Raw genomic sequence first — 17,651 nt, 5'->3', positions numbered from 1 at the left:
CTAGCAAAAAGCAAGTCAGAAATGAGCGAGTGACTTAGTTTTGGTAATATTGAAGTGCTTTCCTCATATTTGCTCATGAAAAACTCATTTTTGTTGCCTAGAACACACAGATGATATTAGGACCTCAAATAAGTCAATTCCCAAATGTAGAACCAGCCTAAAGGTAAGATTACTGTTCTCCAAATAGCACAGGAACAAATTCATAAAAGATGAAGTGATTATCTAACAGTAGCAAAGTAATTACTTTTTTTTTTTTACCTTATGAGACATTCCACCACTGTCAGAGCCTGCCCATAATTGACATCATTTATAACTTTGTATAAGCATCAATAATCCTCTCTGCCTTCAATGGGCTAGATAATCAAAATTTAGAACCAAGAAAAAATTAGAAAATAAGGAGCAATATCAAGAAGTCAGTGTGAAGGCTGCTGTTAACTGGCTCACTTTGGTATGTGTCATTATTCCATCTCATGAGAAAAACAAAGACAAGTGCCCCAGAACAAATTGAGGTACTGCAGTGCCTTGAGCATGGCATTCTTGGCAAACTCTACTTACACAAGCCTTCCTCCTCCTTTACTATACCCCACTCAATAATAAAACCTTGATTCATGCTCCTGATTATTCATGGTACCTGGTAACAGCCATAATTACTTATCATAACTTGTTTAATAAAACATGCTTTTCTGTACTTAGTTGAGCTGGGAATTTATACCATTTGAAATCCTGTGAATGGCAAAATGACTTACTGAATCAAGAGTGAGGTTAAGGGGGGAAGGTTGCAGGAAGATGGGTCATTGCTACAGAAACTGCTCGTCTTGAATAGAGACTAGGACTTAAGAAAAACCATACTTGAGAGACACTAATTACTGGTTTTTAAAATTTGTATTTTATTGAAATGTTAGTATTTCTAGAGTAACCAAGGACTTTAAATTCTTCTAGAAGAGATATCAAATTCCTCTGCCATCCCTAATGTAGTATGATATCCTGATGTCAGCTCGTGTTTTAAAAAGTGACGAGGATATATATTCATTCACTTATGCAGCAGGTATTTCCTGAGTACCCAGTGTGTGCCAGGAACTGTGCAAATGGAAGGAAACAAAAGAAACAGCATCCCTTCATTCACAGAACTCCCCTTATAGTCTAACGGTAGAGGCAGTCACACATCAAGTAAATGTATAAATAATTAAATTGATTACAAATTGCAATAAGTTCTGCGGCCTATGAAACATCAGGTTTTTTGAGGGAGCTTGGAGTTATCAACTCTGGGGTCTCACAATTCAACTACTTTGAACCTAAGTGGATGTAAGACAAGAGGTGTTCTAGCAAATGAGACCAAGTCATTAAACAATGACACAAGTGAGACTGACCTGGAAGTTTTCAGCAATAGCTCAGAGATGGTACTAATTAACTCAGGTGAGCATGAAGAGCTGCTAACATTGACACAAACAGGAGACTATTGATGACTTGCAAGAACAACACAAAGCTTATTTAGACCGTGAGCAGCTTAACTATTTGCAAGAAGTTCCATCCTTTGAAAGGTGGGGCTATAAGTAATTTTTTCCCTACAATTTAAAATGTTTGTATTAAACAGATGAATTCAATGGGAAAAAATCAATCATCAAAAAAATTCTCATTTACCACAATGAAAAAATTCCCATTAACACCACTTTGGCATCATTTATAATGATGGACCCTACAGTTTCTTTCAAGGTAATCCACACTGAGGAAGATTAATCATTTCACTCTTGAGATCAATGAACGTTACAATGTGTACTTGGTTCCATTTGTCCATGTGGTGATGGGCACTGTTCTAGGCCCTGGGCTAGATGACGTTGGATGCTTACACAACAGATTGTCACACAAGCCAGGGCCTGGCGGCGACTTGTAGGAACCCACTAATCAAGATTCTGTGACATTATATGAAAAGGTAAAACAAACCTTTCTCAAGGAATTACAACACACTGGTTACTGTACTAGGTTTTCCTGATAAGGCGATGGGGTGTGGGTGCCTGTCCTCTCAGAGTACATTGAGAAAATTTGAATACCACAGACAAACTGAATACCCTCTAGAAAGAGAAATCAGCAACAGCCCTAGACTGTTTAGTCATGAAAAGAAAAAAAAATAGCAAATCTTCATCAATTAGTGTTGAACCCAAAAGGGATTAAATATATATATATAAAAGAAAGATGCAAATATGTCTATGGAAATCATAAAATATATATATATATATATAGAAACCACTTGCTGATTTGGAATTAGGAAAAAAAGAGGCAAGAAAAACTTACATTTCAGGCTATTTCTTAAGGAAATCCGATGTTCTTACAGTATTCAAGCGTTCACGGAAGTAACACACAGTTGAGTCTACACACAGGTGACCCCGGATGTCTGTAACATCATCATTCGTAATTTTGCTGAGGTACAAATTGAATTCCATATGTTTTGTGTTTAACTTTCTCACGAATCTTTTGGTTAAGGACCTCCAAGTCTATTTGCTAACGGCAGGTTTTTGTGTAGTTTTAATCTAGGAACATGAAAAACATTATACCAGATACACAACTAGGGGTTGATAAACACACAACGCAACAATTACCGAATAAATTGAATACATTAAGGACTGGGGGAAGCTCTTTCTACAGCATCAGCATCCTCAAATCTATCTCTTGTTCACCTTTCTTTCCGAAGGGAGGCACTGCACATGATCTGCCCACATTGGCAAAAGGAGTCCCAGGTGTGGTTTGGCTCTGCATGGTTCCCTGAGATTACGTTTGTCTTACCGTGTTGCTTGTCCTGAGCAACCTCCTTTGCTTATCACTTCTGCAGTTGTTGTCCTAAGTGGGAAGGAAGATCGTTGCTACTTGCTAATAAAGCACTTTGATCTCATTTGTATGAAAGGTGTTACGCATGTGAAGACGGGATCTCCTGATTTTTCAGACAACTCTTTTGTCTGATGCTAAAGTTTAGGAAACACGTTATAAAAATTACAAAGTGCTGAAGGATCCAAGATTTATAGTGCTGACTAGCTCCTGAAATCAGCAGTCAGCACCTAAAGGCACCAAAAAGAAAGAACGTGTGACTTTCACTTCTTTGCAAATGTTCTTGGGCAGAGAAGAATAAAAAGAAATCAGAGCACAGATCTTCAAAAGGCTGTTCAGTTGATTATCTGGTATTTTGAAACTCAGATGCTCTGAGATGCTTAATAACTGTGATCAGTGATACCAGGAGCTGTCTATCTACAGCTTATCTCAGTATGGAAAGGTATTTTCTAGTATTTTATCCATCTTACTGCTCCATTAAGAAATTCAAAAGGCTCAAATCCTTATTACTTACTTCTTAGCCATATTATTTGCTTGCCGTGTCTCTAGCTGGTTCTATCATCTCAGTTTGTCCCGAGAGAGGGCAGAGTCGATACAAGTTTGGGGAGGGGGAATGAATGATAGGGGACAGCTCATCTCCACTACACACCCTGCACCTAGCAAGTACTCAGCAGTTCGTCAGTGTCCACAGGAACTGATGTCCTGTGGATAGCAAAAGCACCGTCCTTGTAGGTGAGCTCCAACTTTCTTTCCCTTTGTAGCCACATTTTAAGAAAGATCTGCAGTCTCGCTCAGGCCCCTTAGAATCCAGGTCAAAGGGCCTCGACCACTCCACCACTTTCTAGCAGTGTTATCCTGAACAAGTTTGGTTTTTTATTTTTAACCTCTCTGGATGTTTCCTTATTTTTAAAACAGGGCTAATAGTTGTACCTACCCAGGGTGATACCGATATTAAGTGAAATAAGGAAAGTGCTCAGCATAGTACCTGACCCATAATAAGTGGTTCATAAATATTTTATTGATACCAATTTGTATATATATTTGTTTACATTATATATATTTAATAAATTATGGGGTACATAAGAGAATGTAATTAGAAAGATACAACTCAAAAGACAATCCTTTTACTGGGTTATTTTATTATTACGGCACCTTGGTGAGGTGGCGGAAGATAGGACAGGGAGAAGTCACAACGGGCAACTAGCAAGCTAGAGCTCAAACTGGTGTGGGTGGAGCTAGGCCCCACATTTTCCTCTGTGGAAGGCAGAGTAATCCCCGGCCAGGCTATAGCCAACTAGACAGACTTCCCCTATATTTAATGACCAGCCATTATTTGAAGGGCAGTTTCTCGGAGAAGTGACAGGAAAGGTTAATGAGGTTAATAAAACCCCATAGGACTGATTACAAAGAAACCATTTGAGTAATGTGTAAAACAGGCAAAACAAAAAACGAACCAAAACAAATAAAAACAAACTTGGGACTGTTTGAGAGTTGCAAGGGCTTACAGGACAAATATTTCAAGATTCAAATTCCGGACAAAAATAATCCTGTGTCTAAATGAAGCAATCTGGCACTTACGCAGTCCTGAAAATGTGACTGTGTCGTCAGTTTTCTTATTGCTTCAAAACACTTGATCTTTTTCCCATTACTTTGGGGATCTCAGGCATCCAAAGCAAGCCTGCTTTTGACAAGCAATTACCAGGGCAGATGGGAAAATAGCCACCATCCTCAGGGTGAGTGCCCCCATTTTGTTTTACTTGAAACATCGCTAGCCATGAGGAAAATACTTCTGCTTAAAAAGCTATCTGCATTTTCAATAGCACCACCTTTCCCAGAGTCCTAGAATGTTGATGGGTAATGCTTCCAGCTGCTTTTAATGGTACCCATTTAGTAGGTATTATTTATTTGGGCTAGTGACCAACTGAGTGGGATTAAATCAGCCTGCTCTATTTAAGTAAAAACTAACGAGATTTTATTGGGTTTGCATATGAACATTCACTGCATTCACATTTTCAGAACATGAAAACGGGTTTATGCTATAACATGGAATGTTCGTGGTGCTGTACCAGCTTAGATAACATATATCAAAAACCCAGTGTGTGTTGTGGGGAAACCCCCCAAATATCTGAATATTAGAACCCTCAAATGTATTTAAATTATGAAATACCACATCGTAATTATATGGTAATATATAAAGGAATAATGGGGTTAGTGTTCATAAATTAAGCATTTGAGGAGGACTGTGCATTCATTCTTCCCAATCACAGGGGTACTATTTAATTCCCTGAAGTAGTCAATTATCAAACAAAACTCTCATGATGAGAAAGTCACAACGCACAGTCCAGAATGCTGGCTTCTAATAAATGGACTGTAAGGCATCTGTCGCGCAGGAACCTCAAAGTAGTCTCTGAAACCTTTGAAGCAATGCATGAGGGCAGGTTGCAAGTATCTTATATCTTCATGTACAAATATTTGACTTGAAATTCTATATAGCTTTCTTGAACAGGCACCATGTACACCAGACACCGGGAAGGACACAGAGAGGAAAATCACAGTCTTTGCCCTGGAGTAGACGATCCAAGAAAAAAAAAATTGTCACTTATTTGAGACAGATAAATCAGGTTAAAACATTGTTTCATTTGATAACCTATGGATTTAGAAGGGACCCTACAGTTCGTTTTGTAGTCCAACCTCTGCTTTGTCATGACAGTTTCAACATGACACCCGAGACTATAATTTGGCTGACTCTTTTCCAGAGGTTTCGATGGAGGAGTTACAAATTCATGCCTCACGGATTTATTTCATAACCATGCAATAGTGAACCAGTTAGTGATTTGCCTGCCTTTGTGCAGTTTATGTCCCATGCCGCCCTCTTGGGGACTTCATACATCTTAACTGGCCGACCGTGTTCTGGTCTTGCTTTCACTAAAACAGTGGTTCTCAAAGTTCGGTCTTTAGACTGGCAGCATCAGCTTCACTTGGGAACTTGCTAGGAATGCACATTCTTGGGGCCCCATTCCAGACCTGTGAATCAGAAACCCGGGGAGTGGGACCCGACCAACTGTTTCACCAAGCCCTCCAGGTGATTCTGCTGTGTGATCAAGTTTGAGAACCACGGATCTGTATGCAAGAAAGATTAAGGAGGACTGAGGACCAGGATCACAGTCCCCAGATGACACTCTAAAGAGAAGCTCCTTTATTCATTGCATGATGGCAGCGGATAAGCTGCTTTAAGCCCAAGTGACACCATCTGCAGCTGTGGAACTTTGCAGTCTAATAAGCCTGCGGAGATGTCAGGAGAACCATTGAACCACACCTTGTGTGCAGCAGGTTTCCGTCCCTTGGGGACTTGAACCAAATAAGGACTCCTAGAGGAATTTACAGGGCAGGATTCCAGCACTAGTGAGCAGAGCGTTCTTGTGGCTTCTCTCAGCCCGGTCCTTCTCAATGCTATCTCTTGACCAGAGCTGTCAGCTCTGGAAAGGATTTCATCTGTTCCTGTGGAGAAAACAACCTAACCTGCCCAACTGCTTCTAGATCCCCTGCTGGCCAGGACCTTGATTTTGAATGTTACCCTTCAAAGGATGTTTATGCTCCTGTTAGCAACAAAAGCAAAGAGTTATAACTTCCCTACCCTGGGCCTCATTTTCCTTTTTAATCAGAAACACAATGCAGTAAATTACATCTTCTTTCAGCAATTTAGTTTTCAGTGTTGTTTTTCAAACCAACCCTCGTGCTTGAGGTTAGTGTTTTTGCCTGAGGTGTTGAATGAATATTGGAAATTTGACACTGAAGACAAAAGACAACAAATAAGAAAAGAGGAGAATGGAACCAAGAGTTTATTGGAGGCTAGGAATAATTTGACTATGCCATGAAAATAGCAAATACGGAATGAATTAGACCTTTTGCATCAGAACAGTCTAACAAGCAGCTTGTTAGTTAAATAAGGCTCCGGGTAAAGTGTATTCTGACTTGCATTTCCCAGGATGCCCCGCTCTTCAGACCAAGCTCCAAACACCTGCAGGATTCAGCATTTAGTTAAAGGGAGAAGCAATTCCTTTGGGGTTGCTGCTTTAGCATAGTGACAGCAAGTAGACAGCTTGGCAGCAGCCTGTATTCTCCAGAGAACGGGAAAAGACACTTGTGAGGGGTGTTCTATCCCCGTACTTGTTTCTAAAGTCACATTGGTCATGTCCATCTGAGTTCAAGTTATCTTGCTCTAACCCAGAACAGCAGAGAGAGGTTCTTGTTTTTAAAGATTCAAGGAAGGAAAGCATCCCAACCATGTCTGAAGCAAAGGAGAGTGAGCCCCAAGCAAAGAGAGAAAGCACGCAGCACCTGCCATTGAGAGTACACGAACACACACAACCGACACCAAAGACAGTTACACTGGGCGCACACCTGCCATATGCATGTGCAGGGCCAGCTTTATGACAGTCCAGAGAGTAGCCTATATTAGCTCGTTTGAAAGACTCAGAAGAGTTCCATATACTTAATGGGAAAAAGTTTCAGAAAAAGACAGAGCCTTGAAGGATTAGGACTCTTATTGAGGGTAGTTTGATGTAGCAAAAATTTAAGAATTCAAGATGTTTCCCCAAGATGGGCCAAGGATAGGCCAGGTATGAATACTTCCTTTAGGTGGTGATTTGAAGACACCAGGGACTCTCTGGGCAAGGAAATGGGGAGGAACCACAATGGGAATGATGAAAAGCATAGAAAGTAGGATTGCGGCACTACCAAAGACAGACCCACGCAATATCCAGCTCACTCCTTCAACAAGGACCTAAACTAGGAAAAAGATGAATTATACAGGCTGCCTTGGATATGAGAGGCACAATCTGAACAGACGGTGTGAAGGGTGGAGAGACTACATTTCAACGGCTGTGTGACTCAGGAAAAATAGATACAAGGCTACCATCCACAATTATGAATAATTGAATTTAGAAGCCCGGAGTGCACAAAATAGCAGTTGAGCTAAGCAGAGTGTCACAGTACACCATACTTGCAGGAGTATATATGAAGGCTCCCTAAGGGCCATCTGGAGCAGGAGAAGCCTTGGGAAGCAAGTAGACTCAAGAGCTTTCTTTCTGAAATGGAGAGTTTGCCTGGGAAGATGTTTTCCCTAGACTTCTGTATGCAGTGCCAATCAAGATTACTGCAAATTAAAAAAGAATACTTTAATACCGTCCTGAAATTTAGACAACTTCCACTGACACAGGATGACTGATGTTGGTCAAAGATTATAGTAAGTACCAGTAATCCAGGAATGAAAGGAGCTGAGAGTTATTCTTGTGAAAAATAGATGACATGGAGTGTGTAAATAATGAGAGCAAATGCAGCAAGATATAGGAAATCTTAGAACGTTTAAAGCCTAATACATTACAAAGAGAGCTCAATGCTGATAAATGTAAAATAATAAGTTTTATGGGGCTTTATCATATGCTATAAGTTGGTGTGCATCATAAAATATGAGAAACAAAAAAATAGGGTAGTTGAAAGACAAGCCTGCGCATTATTTATGAATGATGAAGAGTGAAATGAATGAGAAGAACAGGTAGACAATGTCTTGAATAATGATGACTTTGATGAGTCGTTATCACACAAATCTGTGTGCTTCATAAAATATGAGGAATATTAAAGAGCAGAAGAGTCAAAAGACAAGTCTACTCAGAATGAGATATGGAATGAAGGAAGAGAGAAATGCAAGAGAAATGCATGGAATAATGATGACTTTTATGAGACTTTCACTCACCAGCCTGGATCCTTCATAAATATAAACTGTATAGAAAATAAAAGAGCAGCAAAGAGAAGAGACAGGTCTGTGTCTGTCATAAAATATGAGCAAATAATGCCAACTAGGCTTCACAAAATAAAAACAAAAATAATTGAGCCTAGTATAGCTGTGGGAAGACACAATGTCTAGAGTAATGTGAACAAATAAAATGAGTAAGTGTGGAATTGTCTTGCTGAAAGGGAATCAGCGACCACCTAGGTAGGCTTTATTGTTGCAAAGACCACCTTGTTAACAGGTAGAGCCTTGGTAAGTTTGGCGTTACCCCATGCCCCGCCAAAAGCAGTCGGCACTTAGGATTCAGGAAGCCGTGTTTAGCTGATTTTCCAGTGCCTCTTCTCAGCCCTTCTAGCTCCAATCCCTAAATAGTTTGCAGGAGATTTTCCCAGCTTGCTTCTACTTCATCTATACCCTGCTTGTCAAATTTTGTTTTATAAAGACCTTCAAAAGCTTGCTGTATAAAACTAGAGACATCCTTTCATTTTCATTTCTTGTTACATCAGACTTAGAACCCGGGACCAGATCTGTCAGGATTAGTTCAAAATCCAGAACTCATTGACTTTCAAATAAATGTCTTCTCTATTAGAACAAATAGGATTTCAAAATCTCAAACTTTCAAAATCTCCCCAAAAGAGACTGGGAGAATCAGACAAGCCAAAGCAAGTGCCAATATGCCATTTGCATACCATTCAGAACCATAACTTAACAGAACTCATAAAATGTACAGCTCATTGGAAAGAAGAAAACCACTGATCTATGTCAAAACTAGGGAAGTTGGTCTGAGAGCTCAATACAGCAATAGCAACAGTTATACTAGCTTACTTTTGGGTAGTACTTAATGGCTGGTAGTTTGTTTTGGGGGAAGGCCTTAGGTAATGCAGGATAAATCCTATTAGCATAACTTATACCCATTCTTCTGATTGTGTGTGATGGAATTTAGTGTGGAGTTTATTGGCTATAACATATAAAACAAACTTGGGCTGGTAACCATCTTCTGATTTTTGAGATTTTTTTCTCTCTAATGATTTTTGTAGCCATGAGCCTTTAGATACGTTGCCTCAACTTGCTAATTCTGTTTGAAGAAGGGATAGTGCTAGGGTGGAATTATCATGGTTACTTTGGAAAGTCATGTTTGCCCAAATAACATGGCCCTCTTTAATCCAAGATTAAGAGTTCCTGGATCTGCTAAATCCTACTTGGTGAAAAAATGACATTAACGCCCTAGGGAAAAAAAATCACTGACCTTGCTCAACACTACCAGCTCCAGGTATAAAATGCACATTCTAGAGCTCAGGGCTGCCAAAACTAGGATGGGACTGCCCCCTCCACAAGTGGTGAAAAAACTACCACCCCGTCCGTGCCGCCCCCAATAATGGCAGACCAGTGAAAAATCTTTGCCCGGAATTTGCTCCTGGGCCCTCTTCTTACCTGTCAAACTCCTGAAATTTGTTACAACTTGGTCAGGCTAGAGATGAAAGTATACACATTTTAGTGGACTATGTCTGGAAGACAGCCCTGTTTAGGGGCTAGTTTAATAGATTCCCATTTTTTGGCAAGGGTGAAACTCCTTTGTTTAAAGGGAAAATCACCTGAAATATTTTATTTCAATTAGGCAAAGGAAACAGAATACTATAGCCAAGGAACATGTCTGTTTTGCAGACTAACTCTTAAAGTTTATCCAAATAAGTCTACTTTTTTAAAAGAATTGTTTTTTCAGAAAAGGCAGTTTGGCGGTATGTATCAAGAGCCTTAAAAATATTCACACCTATGTATGTAAACGCATAGAAAATGCACACAACAAAATGATGTTGCTGATTACCTCTGGGAAGACCCAAGCACTGGGAGGGAGGTGGTGAGCAGAGACTTTAGTCATATGTTCTATACATTTATGTACTAACTAATGTAATGAATCTTAATTTTAATAAGACAAAAATATTCTTCCACAACTAGGACTGTCTCCCAAGGAAATAATAAGATATTCAATGCTGGAAAGGTTAAAAAACTATGAAATGTCCTGGGGCGCCTGGGTGGCTCAGTCGTTAAGCGTCTGCCTTTGGCTCAGGGCGTGGTCCCAGGGTCCTGGGATCGAGCCCTGCATCAGGCTCCTCCACTAAGAGCCTGCTTCTTCCTCTCCCACTCCCCCTGCTTGTGTTCCCTCTCTCACTGGCTGTCTCTCTGTCAAATAAATAAATAAAATCTTAAAAAAAGAAGAAACTATGAAATGTCCTAAAATAAGGAATGGATTAAACAAGTTAAGGAATGCTGTTTTCAGGCTATATTGTATAATCACAAAATGTTATATTAAGGAATTTCTGATTACATTGGGCAATGTTAATACTATACTGTTAAAAATATCAGGATGCAGATCTATACTGAGTATAATCCCGATTTTGATGGGTAAGAAAGATATACATGCCATCCTCAAAATGTTACTAGTAATTACTACTGGGTTGGTGAAATTAATGTTTTCTTTGTTATACTTGACTGTGTACTCCAAAGTGTCGCCATCTTGGCTTCTGGAACCTAGTTTCAACATGCTTTTATATTTGCCTTTGATCTTGTGTTTCAGGCGTGCTTGTGTGATTCGAGGCCAAGTGGTGGCCGTAGATGGAACCCCTCTAGTAGGGGTTAATGTTAGTTTCTTGCACCACAGTGATTATGGGTTTACCATCAGCCGGCAAGATGGAAGGTACGTCTAGTATTGCTTCTAATCATTGTGGGGGCCAAATACTGACTTCTAACTATGAGTCAAACCAGGGCTTAGATGATACAGTGTTTGTAAGCCCATCTTCCTTCTAGCTGTATTTCAGAAAGTCATTGGTGATGTTTATTTCCTCTATTCCCCAACTAAATTAAACCAAATTTCTCTTCTAACCATGCACTATTACTCAAGTCTTCTTGAAACCCTGGCCATGTGGGAAGTTTCCTAACCTTCACCAATTCCATTGATCAATCTGGCTTTAAAATTCAGTGTGATGATGCAGGTCATAAAGAGGGAGCCATGGAACACTTAGGCTGTTCTCCCATGGCTGCCTCAAAATATTTCAGAAGTGAAGATGTCCAAAATGTTTCTTCCAAAAGTACAGAATTCAGCCTCATTAAGATATTTAATTTTAATGCGTCCTCCCTAGACAGCCTGTTTTACTAGTGGCTGCAACTGATTGACAAGCATGGTCAGCCCAACCAATTCCCTTCAGTGTCTATATAACTGTAGTGATTTAACCTCAACACCAACCACCAGGCTACTCTCTAAGGGCTTCTCAGGTTCTCTGAGACCCGGGAAGCAAGACCACTAAGTAAAATCTTCTTATCCCAGAAAAGGATTTGCTCACAAAACATTGCTCTTTATCATTTAGTAGACATTTTGTCTACCATTGAGATAGACATTTGTTCAGAATATTTGAGTCAATAGGCCCATGTGTCCAGCTTAAAGGTACCTATTTATGACTCTCAGGAACATCATAATAATGGCCTTGAGGTGCCCTGGTCTCCAGATGGCTACCCTTAAAATGAACTACTCACAACAGGCTGCTTCAGGAGTCACATAAAGAGATGTTGGCTTGGAACTTTATCATGGTGTGAGAGACCATCTTATTTCAAGAACCTACAATCAGACCTTATTAATCCTGAGCACTCCAGAATTAATTGTTCAACCTGGGCTATGCTGAATTTATTTTTTTCAACTGCCTGTCAAGAAAATGCTTATAAAAATTAGTTAAAGAAGCTAATAAGGAAAAGTTTTAACATAAAAAACAAACCGTTTCTAAGACTTTGGTAAATCATATGAATGATTTGTATGTAAATTATATTGCTAATTATTAAGTAGCCATCTATTTTTTAGAACAAGCTTGGCAAAACTATTCTGGGTACAGATAGTCTGAATACACACACACACACACATCCATTGCATATATATGTATATATGAAATAAAAAGTATATTTCCTTTCAAATAGTCCATAATTGGAGCTCTCTACTAATTCAAAAGGACCTTTCTCCCAGTGTGATTGAATGATAAAATTTTGGTAGTTCCCTCACCAGTAACTGGTACACAGAAGTGGCCTCTACGCTGCCCTCATGTTCAACCATGTGCCAGAGATTGAGAAATGGATTCTTTCTTTAAATAGAATATGCCCTCAGAGACATTTGACCTCTCTTGGAGAACTCATGGGCCTTTAGGGGGTTTTTTAGCATGTGTAGAAACGTTTCAGTGAATTATTTGATATTTACAAAAGAGCTTAAAAGAAACAAGGTCTAAAATATCTAAAAATTTCTGTTTCCAGTTTACTGAAAGCATTAAAGAGGAACAATTTTTGTCATCATTTTTGTGTTTTTTGTTTTAAGTAAAATGCCAAGACCCTCGTCTGCTGAGCTTTCTGTGAAAACTAGGTTTATGTAGATGACAGATACAGCCGGAGTCCCCTCTGGCGATAACTCTCCCCTCAGGCTCCGCAGAGGGTGTAAGCATTCAAAATCTGTGCCCCAAATGCCAAACAGACTGTCCCACTGTCATCTCCTGGACATAAAGTGACAGTGTGATGGTAGTTTCCATTTATATGTCTCTGTGTGTTGCTCTCTCAGACTAAGTACAACTCAAAAGCAGAGTATCGTAAGGAAACTATACCTGAGAGCAAAAGGATTCTAGAAGGGCTGAGATTAGCATTTAAATATCCAGTAGATAGAGTGTGATAGGTAAGATGCTGTAAGGGGCCCTCTGTCTCCATATCTCAGTCCAACCTGTCTGCCACCTTGCCTGTAGTTCCCACCAATGGCATCACTGCTTTGGGTTAAGCTGTTGACTCTAAAAGTCCCAGTTAAATGCAAATATGTTGTGTGGGATGTAGAACTAATTACCCCCATTATCATCCATTTGCACAAGTTAATTGACAACTTTCCCTAGAGAACCAGGAAAAGTCTAGGTCATGGGACCAAAGTGATCTATAAAAAGCAGAAGGAAGGATGGCAGTGGAAGGAGCCCTCTAAAAGTAAGAAGACATTAGACATGCAGATTGGGAGAGGCCAAAGTAGCAGAATAGAAGAAAAAGGCAATTCTAAAGGAAAAATGAATATGTATGAGTATCTACTGTATGCCAGACATTTTCATAAGTGTTGATCTGTGTCATCCTCACAACAGCTTTATGAGATAGGAAGCATTATTATCATCCTCCCCATTTGGCAGATGAGAAAACATATCCAAATTAACACAGCTAATAAGGGTCGAGCCCAGAATTTGAACCCAAGTAATCTGGCTCTTATCTTCTATGATCAGCCACCTTCAACTTAGATTATATAACAGGTGCTCAGGAAAGTTTTGAAAGAGAACTTTTTATATTATAGTTCAGCTAGTGATAAGCACAATAGGTGAAGTGCTGACCTTCTTAGAAGTCTCTTGAGAAGCATTAAAGGTCTCAGGAACTTTGGAAGACTTTGGAAAATGAAACAGGGAGTTCCCTCTGATTCCCCTCAAGTCAAGAGTTTGTGGATTTATGGATACCGTAAAGCAGAAATAAGCATTTTGCATTGGCCTCAATAGTCTTCCATCTATGGTTAGGACTGGTCTGACTTATTATGGATTGACAAGTCTCCAACCAAATAGGTCCTCTCCCTTGGGTCTTTTGCACTCACTGTCATATGACCTGATAACCTGTTCTTAATGACCCATGCCAATGGTGATCATTTGTGGTGGGCGAAATTCCAAAGAATTCATGATCCAGGGAACATGCAATTTGGCATTGGAATGATTAGGTGGGATTTTGGCCACAGATCCACCTTCTGCCTCCATGGCAATTAATGAGTCAGTCTGACAGTGTTTACTGTGTTTACCAGCTAGGTGGGAAGAGGAAAAATCAGTCAGGGTTCTCCAGAGAAACAGAACCTGTGTGTGTATATGTGTGTCCATACATACGTATAAATGTAGACATGAGAGAGAGAAGGAGAGATTTCAAGGAACTGGTTTATGTGCTTGTGGGGATTGGCAAATTCAAACCTGTAGAGACTGGTAAACTGCAATCTCTTGGTAAGGAGTTGATGCTACCTCTGCAGTCTTGAAACAGAATTCCTTCTTCCTCAGAGATTCAGTTTTGCTCTTGGTCTTTCAGTTGATTGGATGAGGCCCTCCCACATTATCAAGGGTAATCTCCTTTACTTAAGGTCGACTAAGTGTAGCTGTTAACCACATCTACACGATGCCTCCACAGCAACACCTAGATTAGTGTCTGAATAACTGGGTGCTAGCCCTGCCACGTTTGACAGATAAAACTAAACCATCACAGGAAACCTAGGGGAAGTTCCCAGAAAAACTTAAGAATTAGTATCGGCTTATGGAGATAATCAAAAGCCGGCCTGCCGTTCATTTGGACTACAAGAGGATACATCTGTAAATGTAATAAGGCAATGGATCCGATTTGAGAAGAAAGGTAACATTTGTTGAGTCCTTGACCCTTAAGTCTTTCTCTTATTTACTCATTAGCAGTAGCAGCTGAGTGATAGATCATATTAGCCCCATTTTACTAATGAGAAAACAGATAACCATGGAGGTTAAATAACTAGCCTGAAGGCACAAAGTTAACATGGCAGAGCTGGGATTCGAACCCAAGTGTGTATGAAACCAAAACCCCATTCTTTCTACAAAACAAGATGCCTGCCCTGTCTGCTTAATCTTTCTAGAAGTAGAGAATAATTCCCAGGTACATGCGTTTTTTGTTTGGATAGTGTGTGTGTGTGTGTGTGTGTGTGCATTTGTTTTTGTTTTCAAATAAATAAGCACTTCCGTTTTAAAGAGGCAAGAGCCAAGGTTTGCGCAAAGCAAACTTGCCGGAGGACATGGAGGTAAATCAACATAGAATGTGAACTAGAGGAAAGGTCTCTTGACAAGTTGTAGGATTTTCCCCACCATACTTGCCTTAAATTGCTTCTGTATTATCATGAATTCAGCCTCTCTGTCCTAAATCATAAGCCATTTGGGTTTTCTTTTTTTAGTTCAAACCTAGATTATTTTCTATAACTATTGTAGTTCTTCAAACCCTCTTTTTGGAATCTGCCTTATTATTACAGCCACTTGACTGAAAAAGTAACAATAAAAAATACAGTATTAGCCACCCTTTATTACTGTCCATTTATCTTTATCTGGAAGATTTCTACAACAAGACATGATTGGCAATACTATAATAAATATAGTAAGTGTCATATGAAGGGGGTGGTGAGATATCCATAATTAAGCCTGATTCCCTATTAGGGCATTTATCATTGAAAAAGTGTTTTCCAGAAAGATCTCTTTTAATGCAGGGAATTGCTTACATCTCTCCTGTGGATTGAAGTTGCTTTGAATATTAAGGAGCATCATATTGCCCTTTATCCATTTTTATCGTAGAATAGTAATAATTTCTCATCTTAGTTTTGCATAGTATTTTATGCTTTTTTTTAATGCTTTCAAGTACATTATCTCAAAGACATCTAATTATGCTTACAAGAGAAGTAAGGTAGAATCATCTAGTGCAGAATGAACTGAAATCTGAGTCTGTTGTGCTCCCATGCAAGAGCGATGTCGGATACCACATCAAGTGATGGACAGAATTGGCTTACGGGAGAGGTAGTCTTGCTTTATCAGAGATATGCAATGTTGTCAGCCGAGATGGATAGGGTCCATTACAGGCTGTCTTACAAAAGGAAACCAAGAGGCATTCTAGGCGGAACCAGAAATCCTAAATGTAGACTTCAAGTAGAATCAGGAGCTGAAGTGGGCAGGCAGAAGTGGAGGGTTCAGGCCTGGTATTGTTCAAGCAAATTTCACTGAACACTTTCCTCTGCTGCTCTCTTTCTCCAAATGCCATCTCAAAGACACCACCAGATTTCTGACACTATGTCTGTGACTCCGAACAAGAGAGTTAACCTTTTGGCTCTTTACTTTTCTTGAGTTACATTATAGTAATTTTTTTTGAGGATGAATAATGTATTATATTAAAGACGCTGCTGAATGTTAAGTGGTAAGATATGGCTTTGCAGAAATACATGCAGTGATTTTTGTTTAAGATAGTATTAAAGTTGGTTTACAAATTTGGGGTGAATATCAACTGGTGATATGGAGCTTTTTCTCAGAAGTCTACTGGATAGTGAAAAGAAGTCATCCATATATTTAGTTAGAGGGAATTTATAAAACAGAAATACAAGTGGATGGAGTTGAGTCCCAAAGGAAGGAAAGTGTACTAAAATGACCTATTTTTTTTAACTTGCACTTTAGTTTGGTGGTTCATTTCGTTGAAACTGTCTTATATTTTTCTTTCTCAGCTTTGACCTCGTAGCCGTTGGCGGTATTTCTGTCATCTTAATCTTTGACCGATCACCTTTCCTGTCTGAGAAGAGGACACTCTGGTTGCCTTGGAATCAGTTCATTGTGGTAGAGAAAGTAACCATGCAGAGAGTTGTATCAGAGCCACCATCCTGCGACATCTCCAACTTTATCAGCCCAAACCCTATCGTGCTGCCTTCACCACTCACATCCTTTGGAGGGTCCTGTCCAGAGAGGGGAACTATTGTTCCTGAGCTGCAGGTGGGTACATTGGACTTTGGATGTATAAAATCATAGTATCATGGAGCGGTCCACGGTGTATAATAGCTGGATTCCTTTTCCTGGTGCTTCTGCCAGCCCCATAATGGGCTGCCCTTCACTTATCAAGAGAAGCCTTCAAGTGTAATCTCTCTGGCACACATTTGCAAAGTGATTGGCCAGGGCTATAGGGTGCTATCTATGGCCATAGAACAAAGCAAGATGAACTAGCTGTCATGAGAATTAAACCCCAAACCTTGACCTAATGAACACGGTGCTCGAAAGAACAAAGCTAGCTAGCTAGCTCGATAGTGATAACAGTATAATCAACGAGGTAGGATCGTTTGTGGTTCTGAAATTAAAGCTCCTCAAGAAATCTAGTTCTCTTCCATTGTCTAGTTTGTATCCATTGTCATTGTTCTTAGAAGTCATGACAACACCTCTTGTTTAGCTGTGTTTGGTGAAGGTGGTTTTCAAGCGTATGGGTTTTGTTTAAAGCTTTGCTT

General features: G+C 39.7%; 1 protein-coding gene across 2 annotated transcripts in view; it reads left to right on the top strand.

The window, feature by feature from the left end:
• The window catches only part of TENM1 (teneurin transmembrane protein 1), a 759,525-nt gene that overhangs the window by 604,670 nt on the left and 137,204 nt on the right, over positions 1 to 17,651 (top strand). For both annotated transcript variants that reach the window (XM_044391612.3, XM_057314228.1), the window contains 2 exons: positions 11,175 to 11,294; positions 16,887 to 17,148. In XM_044391612.3, the coding sequence (XP_044247547.1) occupies positions 11,175 to 11,294; positions 16,887 to 17,148 (382 nt within the window). The remainder of the gene's footprint in view (positions 1 to 11,174; positions 11,295 to 16,886; positions 17,149 to 17,651) is intronic.

Source organism: Ursus arctos, chromosome X, assembly GCF_023065955.2.
Source record: "Ursus arctos isolate Adak ecotype North America chromosome X, UrsArc2.0, whole genome shotgun sequence".
Taxonomy (NCBI): Eukaryota; Metazoa; Chordata; class Mammalia; order Carnivora; family Ursidae; genus Ursus; species Ursus arctos.
Note: the sequence above shows the minus strand (reverse complement) of the source record. Positions and strands in the feature narration are given on the sequence as shown.